General features: G+C 31.5%; 1 protein-coding gene across 11 annotated transcripts in view; it reads left to right on the forward strand.

Annotated features, from left to right (window-relative positions):
• LOC103578529 (transcription factor 12) overlaps positions 1-12,731 on the forward strand; it is a 52,559-nt gene that overhangs the window by 21,345 nt on the left and 18,483 nt on the right. Inside the window, exon 2 of one of the 11 annotated variants that reach the window (XM_053742911.1) lies at positions 30-719. The exons of the other annotated variants lie outside the window; for them this stretch is intronic. Within the exon in view, the coding sequence (XP_053598886.1) occupies positions 537-719 (183 nt within the window). The 5' untranslated portion in view covers positions 30-536. The remainder of the gene's footprint in view (positions 1-29; positions 720-12,731) is intronic. 11 annotated transcript variants of the gene reach the window in all.

Consider the following 12,731-nt stretch of genomic DNA (forward strand, 5'->3'; position numbering starts at 1 on the left):
AATCCTTGTGATTTTTTTATTCTTTTTAGCGTTGTAACGACGCGACTCGTGCCGCCATGTGTGTCCGACGTTTCAGCCGCGTGTTCGTTTTCTGATAGAACCTTGTGCGAAGAAAAAAAAAAAAGATATATATATATATAATACTAAAGGCAACAAAGCATTTTCGGTTGTCACCCATTGCAACATTAACCTTTTGAGTACGATCTCGCTTAAATTCACGTGACACTTTTTACCGACTATTTTAAACTATTGACACTTGGTACCTGTCAAACTGACAGCACAATGAATTTAAATATCAAACATTAGATATGAAAGTTATGATATATTTAAACTGTGATAGTACTTCGAAATTTTCAGTAAAATATAAAAAATTAATAATAATAATAATGTCAGAAATTAAGAAAAGTGTTATTGCATGTGTGATTTGATATTGGTAAAAAAAAAAAAAAAAAACTTGAAAGTGAGTATTTTAGTGGATTTAAATAATATTTTTTAGTTGAATAAATAGATAGTGTAAATTGTGTAATAAATATAATATGCAGTCAAACACAATTATAAGAGAAATAAGTAGTACGGAAAAGTTAATGGGAAATAACAATAATTTAAATAACAATGGATCACCGGGTGACATAATGTTTCACATGGAAGACGAAGGAATGACGCAGCTCGGTAGCGTCTTTCAATCAGCTTACCAGTCCATTGTGGGTGGTGGTCCACAGGTAACGTAACAGCCCTCTCTATATACTATTAAAAAAAAATAAAAATAAAAATAAAAATTTATACATATATAAATTAATAATTATTTTCCGGAAAATTATTTATAACTGATATGATTCACACAATCTAGAGCCCTTTGTTGTTCATTTATTACTGGCACATTGAATTACAAAGCATTGACATAAAAACGACGATGAGTTTTTAAATCGCATAATAACTTTTTTTTCCTTTTTATTACACTCTGGTACTGTACCTATTTAATCCTTTTTCAACGCTTTTATATTTACTCAATTGGAGAAATAAAAGGAATGAACTTGACATCGTGGAAACGGAAATCCAATAATTGTAACAACTTGATACTTTTTTAATTAATTTATTATGAGTTTTTAAATTATTCTATTACAAATATTTAACATGTCAAACATTAACTATTTTTAAGTATTAAAAAAAAAGTTTAATCAGCTTTGGAGTACTTATTTGTTTCACTGTTATGAACTAGTTTTTTGTTTTTTCTTTTTTGTTTATGTTTAATGCGGATCATTGTTTCCAGATTATTCAGACAGTTTTATTGTAATATCAATTGAAAAATGATTTGATCTTAGAGGGCGTTAGTAATTTGGAGCAGGAGGATGTGACTCGTGATCCGGGAGGCATTATTTCGTTAAATGGAATTTCTATCTAATTTAAATGCGGCTTAGCCAGAAATAATGCGATTATGCGTTAGCTTATTCTGTTTGTTAATCTCCTTTGCACGCCATTGTTATCCGTATACTAACGGAGGAAAGGGCGGCAATGAAAGATCGAGAGAGAGAGAGAGAGAGAGAGAGAGAGAGAGAGAGAGAGAGAGAGAGAGAGAGAGAGAGAGAGAGAGAGAGAAATGGGGAGGCGGTTGCACCAGAGCTATAGCTTCAGAACTACAGCATCATCTAAAGAGGACTGAGGGACGTTATGTACAGAGTAAGAGTGAGAAATAAGGCTTTTTACCCCCCTTTCTATCTCTCGCACTCCCTCCTTTACCCTCCTTTTCACAGTACTGCTGTGTTATGTATTTCAGTACAGTTTACTCCTCGGTTTATTCTCTCTGGCTTATGGACTGGATCTCAGTGATTCTCAACTATTCCATCATTTATTTTCACAACCATACTCCTCATCTTCATTTTCCCCTCACCCTTTCCCCCTTCTCTTCTATTTCTCTGGTTCTTTTGCTCTTTTTAAAGCTATTCAGTTACGATGATAATAAAATTATAACCACGGGAGGAAAGGGGCAGCACAGATACTAAAAAATAATAATAATAATAAAAGTCAATTAGTATTTTATTTTTTAATTCCCCTGTTGATTGTTATTTAAGATTATCAGCAAAACCATAAATTACATAAAAAATTTTCTATACTATTTCATATTACAATCCATATATATATATATATATATATATATGTAAATATTTTATTATTTTTTTTCTCAACCGATCGTCAGTTTCAAGGTCTCAAACACACACCGTGGAAACGAGACAGCAAGATGAGTTTTATGAGTAAGAGAGTATTAAAAAAAAAAAAAAAAAAAAAATAAACTAAAAAGAAAACGAGTGGCGCCCTCGACTTACACATATGCTTCTTCCTCTTCATACACTAAACTAAGTTCCTCTTGTTATTCTTATTCTTATTCTTATTCTTATTCTTTTCATTCTTCATACCATCTTTATCATTTTATTCTATATGATGTCTTCTATCAACATTTTATTAAGCTACTTATTAAAGTTATAACGGTACACCTTTATTGTTGCTGTGTAATTTGCACTAAGCATTGTATCTTTGCCAACACGATAACTGCCAATTCGAGGACAAAATTTTAAAACAATCGATCTGGTATCAACATTTTATACAAACTAGCTCACGTTAATTCTTTGTCAGAACATTAAAATTATGTAATATTTAAATAATTATAACTTAACGTTTACGTTGTTAGTGTGCCATAAACTGTTTAAATTATCTCCCTGTACAAAATAACAATTTCCAAATACTTATTCACGTAAATACAATAATCCAGAAAAATTTTTTTTTTGAGGAATTTCCGGTCTTCTCCCCATACATATCCGGCTCTCACTCGCTATTCTGGTCAGTACAAAGAAATAACTTTGTATTAAAGTTTCATAGCCAGATGAACAAATGAAAATTTATATCAAGATTTATCAAATACATTTAATATTAATATTAATGTTAATACTAATATTATATGATATATTATTATAAAGCTCATAGATTTCAGTCCGAACATTGGTGCCGTTAATTTAAACTAGATTAACATTATTACCGGGCTGTAAGTTGATATCTATATATACATATATCTGGTATCATAGACGATTGTGTGTAACTTGCATGAGTTTGGACAATGATACACAATCGCGGAAGACCTAGACAGAGACAAAGGGGTGAGTTGTCGGGTGGAGACTACAAGGGGTAAATGTTCATGTTAGGTACCTCTATTTCCACTATATGTACATACTATATGTAGTACCAATACCAGTACCAGAACCAGTACCAGTACCAGTACCAGTATAGAATACAGAGTACAGAGAATACTGAGAGTACTGACATTACTGAGAGAAAGAGAGTAACGCACGCAACATGTGTGATACATAATACATAATATATGTATTAATAGCAGCAATGCACTATCTAATATGAGATACATGTCTACCCCATCGACTCATCGTGTCTTGGTCTTAGATATTAGTCATCAGCAACATGACTATTGTACACTCTCGTTGGTATAATACATATGCTGAGATTAAGGGAAAGGGATGAATTATATTCCATCATTCTATGTATAGTTGAAACTTAGTATATGTAATAGTTGTAGCTCCTCGATCGAACTAGATCATAATATCTGAGTTGAATCTTTCGAATTAAGTTGAATAGTGCTATGTCGACATGCCGTCCCAGTTGTTGTAATGTTCTAGTGATGTATGTGTTTAACAGAGAGATGGCGTGACAGACAAATGATGTATGTCTGCAACTAATGACCGAGCTCTCGGTACTGAATCTCCTCTGTCCCTTTCCACCAGATCGTTAATGAAACATTTATGTTGTTACTGTCATCTATATATGTAATTATTGTTAATGTTATTTTTTTTAAGTTGCCCTGGTTATTATTATTATTATTATTAATATTATTATTTTTTTTTTCTTTTTTTTATAAGGAACCTCAAAATCTTGGGGTTGGTATGAAACTTTTTGACTAATGACATTTATCGTAATAAATCGGTTACAATGACTTGAAAAAGAAAAATAAAAAATTTTAAATGTTTCCCAAGTCCCTTGGTTGATGTAAAGCGTCTAGCGTGGATAATTCAAAAAGCGACTGCAGTTTGTGCCGAATGCATACGTACATAATATTTCGTCAAGCGTGAAGCGTACCAGAGAGAAAAGGAAATAAATAATAAATGAGAGAGGGAAGAAAGGAAGGAAAAGGAAGGGCAGAAAAGTTACCACGGGGCCATATGGCGTTGTAGTCTTTTGACTACCCGACAGGCCCCGAGAAAAATTTCAAGACCGAAATTTTTCTAACCCCCATCAACCATCCTCCAACTACTGATTAAATTTTTTTTCTTCAGTACCCTCTAAATATTATTTCTAGTCCTCTTTGAGGACCCTTTTCCTTCTTGACAAGCTTCTGAAAAAAAAAAAAAAAAAAAAAAAAAAAAAAAAAAAAAAAAAAAAACGATAAATTTATTATTTTTATATTCTCATTCATTCATTATTATTGTTTATGTATCGGAAAATAAATATTGTTTTAAAAATTTAATAAAATGTCAGTCAGTGTAAGTGTTTTTGTTATTTTCCAAGCAAGAACATTTCAGTGAGTCTGAGATAAGACGCCCGCATATTATTTCCTTCTCACTTAAGAGTTTAAACTTTTCATAAATATATTGTGTGCATCATACACATAAAGTAGTGGTACCTTTCAGTACCTGACTCTAGATCGCAGATCTCCCGACGGTTTTGCCATCATACTATTCAAAATATTAAACTTTAATCATAACAAAATACCACACTATCTTAATAGTATATAAATATTATTATTTATTTTTTTTTTTAGTATTCTTGCACACGAATGATTGCAGTGTCTTTTAAAAGTTTAGATTTTTTTTTATGTGTTCAAGTGATATATAATGTCTGTATGATATATGAAATAAACGGATTATAATATGTACAAGTATATATATATAAGAATTGGCCTCTAGTGCCAATTTATTGACTTTTACTATAAATAATTTTGCAATACATTTGTACAACTCGACTTATAAACCCCCTTCGTAACTCGGTATCACGTCTACTTTCGATTCTGAAACAACAATTTATTATGAAAAAATATTATATCCAGCTATTCTGGTATGTCGTGGCTATTGGGGCATGGAGCCATGTATGATTTTAAATAATACGTTGGGTAAAACACTAGTCCAAGTATATACATACGAACATACAAATACAACTTGGTGGTGGTTACTATGAAAAAGAATAAGAACAAGAAGAAGAAGAAGAAGAAGAAGAAAAAGGTATTAGCGAGCTTCGGCTACGCCATTGCTCGGGTCATTTCCTGAGTGTTGAGAAGACTTTACTTTCTTCTTGTTCTTGTTGTTTTTCATTTTTTCATTCCCTTATTAGTTCTTTTGCTTTTCTTCTTTCTCTTTCTATTTTTCTGGTCGGACGGTCGGTTGGTCCATGTTACATCGGTTTAAACCACCCGCCGTATAGGCACCTCTTATCCAACAGAGAAAATAGTCAGGACCACTGTAAAGGAAAATTACGAATGTAAAAAAAGGCGGAGTACAGTGAAAAAAAATTTACGGGACGACCACAAACCCTGGAAAGCATTTATCTCCAGCTGTGGGTTTCTATCTTATATTACACTTATAATCTCTCGAGCTTTGGCTCATCCTAACATTTATTTAAAAAATTTTTTTTTCTTTTTTCCATCCCTCCCTCCCTCTTTATCTTTTTTCTTGATTTGTTTAATGTTCTGACGTAACGGCAACGAGATTAAAATTCTTTTTTTTTAATTTTAATTTTTTTTTTTTTAATCTTGTAATTAACAAAATCGCATTTATAATTTCGTGTTATATTGGTTAAAATTAAAATTTTTTTCTATTTACACAAGTGTGTCTTTAGCTTTTTAATATTATAAGTATGTGAGATATCAAATTAAGTGTACAAGGACAAGTTGAAATTTTTTTCGGCTCCACATCGATTATCCTACAACTCAACTTGATAGAAAAAATAAAAAAAAAACATTCTACAGTTTACTTATTATTATTTATATAATAAATGTACACGTGCTAGAAAAATTAACACTAACAATTTTTAATACTACATATATATATATATATATATATATATATATAAAATTTTTGAGGAAAGATTTTATCAACTACACAGAAAAGTTGGATGATGCAAAAGTGTCAAGACCCAGCTTACAGAAAATAGTAAACTGCGGTGCTAAGAACTGGTTGGTAAATCCGCCACTAATCCTCGAGACGTCTATTGTCTCCGAAAACTGGTGGTAACTTTACCGGTAACACTCAGTAGTATACCTGTTGTTATTATTCTACTTGTTGTAGCCTAGAAAAGATAATAATAATAATAATAATAATAATAATAATAATAATAATAATAATAATAATAATATACCATAAAAAAATATACGGCAATACTACTAACTACTGAAGTTGTAAGTAGATTTAGCTAAAGTTTAGGCAGTCTTACAATTTTATTAAGTAACCCATACTGGAAAAACATCAGCCGTTCAAACGGTAAATGTTAATATATATTTCTTCCGAGTTCCGTTGGCACCCGTATACATACAGAAGAATTTATATATAGAGAGATATGTATAAGATATGTATACATATATAAGCTGCTGCTTAACGAAAACACACCAAGACCTGTGATCATGTTGTGTTAAGAGAGCGCGTGCGCTAGTATTTGTGAGCCGAGCAGCTGTCCGCCAGGTGCTCGTTCGACCGGCCAATCGGCAAGCATATAAGGCCTTTAGGGCCCAGAGAACCCCACCAGGGTGCTTAACCTTACAGAGACCAGTCGCCCCCTCATTTACCTGCCAAGGGTGCTACGTTTCCAGCAGAGGGAGGACCTGTCTGTAAACCTTTATTGTATTTATATGTCTCTTTTTTTTTTTTTTTTTTTTTTTTCTTCTTTTTTTTCTTTTTTAATACCAAACATTTAAACCATGTGACCGGCTACTAAATCAATTCCTTTTCATGTGAGAAAAAAAATATGAGAAATCATTATTCTTTTTTATATTTTTCTATAGCTATTAAATTTAACGTCAATAGATATTTTCATTTTTATCATTCCTATATAATAATGCTCACTTATTTTTTATTTCCATAAATTGAATTTTTACTTTTCCATAATCAATATTTACAATTTATATATAAATATATGTTGAGTTTATTAAATATATTTAAGTTAATTAAAAATAAAAGTATTTTTATAGGGTTTTAGTAAATTTAACTAGACATACGGTATAAAGAAATTCTACATTACCGAGTAAAGTTTAAATTTTTTAAAGGAAAAAAGTTTTTTTAATATTTTATCTGGTTTTAAAGTTGAATAATTGTACAAAAACAATTTGTTAATTTACAATGACATTATTTATCTAAGTTGTACTGATTGTCGCTAAATTATAAGAGTACATATGTGCAATTTATAGTTTTATAGTTGAAATAAAAATGAGATTAGGTATATAGCTAAAAAGTACCGTTTGTCTGATAACCGTTTAGGGAAACGTCGGTGCCTTTGTCACGCCCACGCATACCTCTTGGGCGGTCGTTGAAAGATAGATTCTCTTGGCATGTATGTTTGTTGTTGTTGTTGTTTAAATAAAACATTATCTGTCGCTTAATTTAGCATTAAAACATAACTGGGTGCACGTGTTTAGCGGCAAATTAAAACAATTAAATAGTGAGTGAACTCATTGTATGACGTAGTGAGAAAGACATGAGAGAGTTTTGCACCAGGAAACAGAACATATTCACCCTTTTTATACGTACATACCGCACGTGGCATTATTCTAAATCGTATAAATCAGATAAACCAACTTTACGGTCATGCCGTTATTTGAATACAATGGTACCGAGTGTATGGATTATTTTATTTTATTTATTTATTTTTTTAAAATTACTTTAAATATTTAATATTATTATTTATCTCTGGCTGTTTATTCACTAATATTGTTTTATAATTCAAATTGTCTGTGGATTTAAACTGATAAATTATTTAAATAAATTATATGTATATAATATATTATTTATCGAGAAAATCGTTTGCACCCTCTCTCTCTCTCTCTCTCTCTCAACTTTACCATCGATCGGTGACACGAAAAGCCAAATAATTATTTACATCACAAGTCCCAGGAATTTTGAGATATATTTACGTCAAGACATTAACTTGCAGTTTATTTTTTTATTATAAAATACAAAATCCCGAGTAGATTCATGAGTTCGTTTGTTTTAAAATTATTTAAATGTCATTGATGTTTATTTTAAAATTTGTGTTTTACGATTTAGCTGCCGGCGTTTCTTAGGGTATTTTATTTAATCAAAAGGCGAGCTTTAAATGCTTAAAATTAAATGAAACGAAAGGAAAGACAGAAAAAGTATATACATATATATATATATATATATATATAAAGTGTGACGTGAGCTTAACTTTTAAGACAGCGGTTGAGCTTAAGACGCGAAAGATGTAAAGAGAAATGAAAGGAAAGGCGATAACCTAAGAGCGTATGTCTTAAATATATCTATACATATATTTATATAAAGATTGAGTTTTGTGTTTTAATGATAATAAAATAGCATTGATGGCTCTTTCAAATGTGCGTCATATTGCCTGAATATTATTTATCACGTTAACTTTGATCAGCGTTTTATATTTACTAGAATTCAAATTCAATATTTTAATATTTATTTTTATTTTCACTGTCTATATTTTATTTTTCACAATATTTATTCATATCGAATTAAATACGCGAGTGGGCTCGGAATTTTTTTCAGTCTATGTAAATTTAAATCTGAAAACTAGCGCTTGCGGGAACCGGAAAATTCAAATAGAATTATTGCGGCGTGGTGCGGACGCAAGGGTGCCTAGGGGTGCTCTGTGAAATTATTACATAATTGTTATTCACACTCGGAAATCTCTGGGGATATACGTGAGAGATTAAAACCAAATCGAGAAATAAAACCAAAGTGGACAACCAGCAGACACACCGGCTCTCTATAGCCCACTTTGTTCGTGGAATGACACCAGTAATATAGACAGAAATACTAGGATGTAATTCGCTGGGGATGAATACAGTTGTCGCTTACACTATATATATACCTTTATTCTTATACTTACTTATTAATAGTATCATTTATTTATTTATTGTTTTTTTTTTTTTTTTTTTTTTTTTTTTTTTTGGTTCTTTTTCTTTTGTTGCTTACAACCCTCGGATTTTTTTTATTTCTTATTCAAACAAAATTGAATATTTTATTAAATTGATGTTATGCCATTACGCTTTTATCGGTGTAATGATTGCCATATTCATCATATCGAAAATAATTTACTTAACTGACAATTGGTAAGCTTTACTCTCTGGGGTATTGATTTTTTTAAGCCATTTTTTCATAGCACTTCAATTTATCTCTCTGGACAATATGAAAAATAAAATGAACGATATTTTTTTTTCTCTCTGCGTCAAGCGTACAGTCCAATTTCACTGGATAACTGCTTCGATTTACCCTCTTTTTTTTTTTTTTTTTTTTTTTATTTTTTTTTTTTTTTTTTTAACAGGGATTTACATATTTCGGTGTGCGTTTGACCGGTAATAATGTTGCGCTCGTTTTCAACGAATGACTTTTATACAAGTTAAAACTTTATGGAGTTGACTACTCCGGGGGTTATTGTGTGAGCTTTGAAAAATCAGCCCCTTCCTGTACTTTCTATACACATAACCATTGCAATACGCCCTAGACATCAGCCGTATAGCAGAGGGTGTGCAACTTTTCATATAACTGACCGGTACACATGAGCAATTGATCAACCAGAATCATGGTAGTTGAATTGTGAAATAACGAATTTGCTATGAACTGTTCATTGTGCGATTTATTATTTCTCATTTGCTACTACTCTACTGTATGTTATCGTCTCGTTATTCAACAGCAAATCAAATTGTTTATAAACTATTTATATTTTAATTTATTTCCGTTGTTTTTTTTTTTTTTTTTTTTTTTTTTTTTTTTTTTTTTTTTTTTAATCTCCACCAGTTTATTTGCAAATGGGTAATTTATAAGCGAAAAAGAGCCCATTTTGCTGTGACGATAAAACGATAATCTCTTGAGCCATGTAGAGAGCTACTCGCTTTAACCCTTCAGATTTAACTCTGAATAAGATCGAAATAGCGCGAAAAGGAAAGAAAAGGACACGAAAAACTAGTACTTTAGTTAAATATTTAAGGAACAAGATATTCTACTCCGGAAAACGTGAAGGACGAGAGCGACACTTCTCGTATTTCCTATTCACCAATCCCGTACTTTTTTTTTTTTTTTTCTTTTCCGTCATCTTGTTCTTCTTAATGCTTTTATTCTATTGCACCCTCGAAAAGCCCAACGCGCCTTTAAGTAAGTTCTTGTGTCTTTGAAATTCTTATCTTGAGTTTTTTATGGATAAAAAATTTTCACACTTTCTCTTAACAATTTTATCAACTCAACGTTAATCCATTCAAATAATACTCACTGCAGTTACAATTAGTTATTACCATTTTTTTTTTCTCCATGATCCGACTTTTCAATTTAAATAAATTTTAATTAATTCCTTCGGAATGTCCGATGAAAATAAATAAAATAAAAGGTTTTACGGGATACTCTAAAAATAAAATTGAAAATATAAAAAAAAAAAAAAAAAAAAAAAAAAAAAAAAAAAAAAATAACAATAAAAATATTGAAAATAAAAATAAAGTTTATTACATGGTCGATGGATCAAGTTTAAACATCAAGATATCAATATATCGTAGTGACAGCCGTTCTCAGTGATTAACCGCACAAAGCTGCGCACAATTTCCACAGAGAATATAACTAACCTTTCCCTCTGTCCTCTGTCAGACATATACAGTGGTGCCACCCTCTTCTGATTCTTTTCTCTTGATCATGTATATAAAATAATAAATATACCTTCTTTATATTACATATGTCGTAAATGCACAACTCAATATATACTTATTTATAATTTTATAAACACGATTACAGACGAGGTATACTTCAAGATATATATTAGTTGATTTATTACATATTTGTGGCTGTCATGAACCTATCGTAGCTCTGCAGTAATAGAATATTTGAAAATGTCAAGACTGATATATATATATATATATATATATATATATATATATATATATATATATATGTATTACTTGAACATATATATTGCTTTCTTAAGTTTTTTTTTTTCATTTTCGTGCACTGTTCCACAAGTAAAAAGTTGATTATTCTATTGAATTTGTTCTAACAAATTTTATTAACGTTTACTTAAAAAAATATAATGAAAGAAATGTCGTTCCATATAATTATGATTAGATTTTTAATTATTTAAAATCAACAAGTTTAACATTGTAATTTAATCAAGCTGCCCATTCTGTAAGAATGATAATGCAGAATTTGTTGGTTATACTTAATAAATTTTTAAATCTCGATGGTTTTTTTTTTTGTTTCTTTATTCATGGATATCAAATGACAAATTGATAGCAATTTGTATATCTTATAAAACATAACAGAGCATCATATATAACTTTTGTGATCTCTAAAGCATATCAAACAATGAAATATGTTTATCTGATCAAATTTGTTGCATACGAAAAAACAGGATAATTTTCATCCCTGTATAATCTTCGCCATGGGGGCATCATGGTTACCTATTGTAATCTCCCCTTTTCGCCAACAAGAGAATAATAAGATGAAAAAAGAAAAAAATCACTTACTCTTTTTATTTTTAGACTCGCGCAACAAATCCGCCCCGACGCGTATAATTCTATCGGCCGATCAAATAATTGAAACGCTTAATGCGTAGGTGACGCAAGGAACCCTCGGGCAGAGCTTTGACAAAAAGGGATAAATCTACACAGACATACATATACTCACTCACTCACCCCGCTAATACAACTAAAAGTGAAACTACCCTGAACCTTGTCTCGTCCCTTTTCCATTTTCCCTACTGGTTCAGTTTGCCGAGAAGCAATCTTTCGCACGGATCACATACGTCGAGCGTCGTCGTCAGAGTCCGTACCACGCCCTTGTCGAAATTCACCGCCAAAGTAACACAAAGGGATGTATAGGATACATGATGCTAAGGCGTGTACTACCATTTCTAATTCGCGACTAAAGATTATTTTTCTTCATTATTTCCATCATTCACTGAAATACAAAAGCTATTCTATTTTTTTTTTTTTTTTTTTTTTTTTTTCTCCAGCTATACGGCAAAATGAGCCACTTAACAATCGGAAGTTTACAATTGTAATAGCAACAGACTAACGGACACCCCTTTTGGACAGCGGTCACGGGGGTGAGCGACATAATTCTATGCGGCATTGCCAGCAAGTGCGACGGATTCACACACATCCACACAATCACACTGAACAGTGAACAATGCTATATATATTCTTGGTCGGATAAGACAGAGCCGTTATAATGCGACAGTGTGTGTATTTGGAGGGTGAAAAGGAGAGGGTGATACACTGGGGGGTGGTATAGTTGAGGCATTATAACGCAGCTACAAATCATAGGGCATACCCTCTACGCGCGGAAGGGCCTTTCTGACAGTGGGACGTTACAACGCTCTGTGTACAGTATACTCTCTCTTAGTGTTTGGTGTGGATGGGGAGTTGTTACACCCTCAACACAACTCACCCTACTCAAAATGTCCGACTAACCCATACTATCGTCTTTATCCCTTCTTGTTGGGGATTCTAG

Source organism: Microplitis demolitor, chromosome 2 (genome assembly GCF_026212275.2).
Source record: "Microplitis demolitor isolate Queensland-Clemson2020A chromosome 2, iyMicDemo2.1a, whole genome shotgun sequence".
In the NCBI taxonomy this organism is placed as follows: Eukaryota; Metazoa; Arthropoda; class Insecta; order Hymenoptera; family Braconidae; genus Microplitis; species Microplitis demolitor.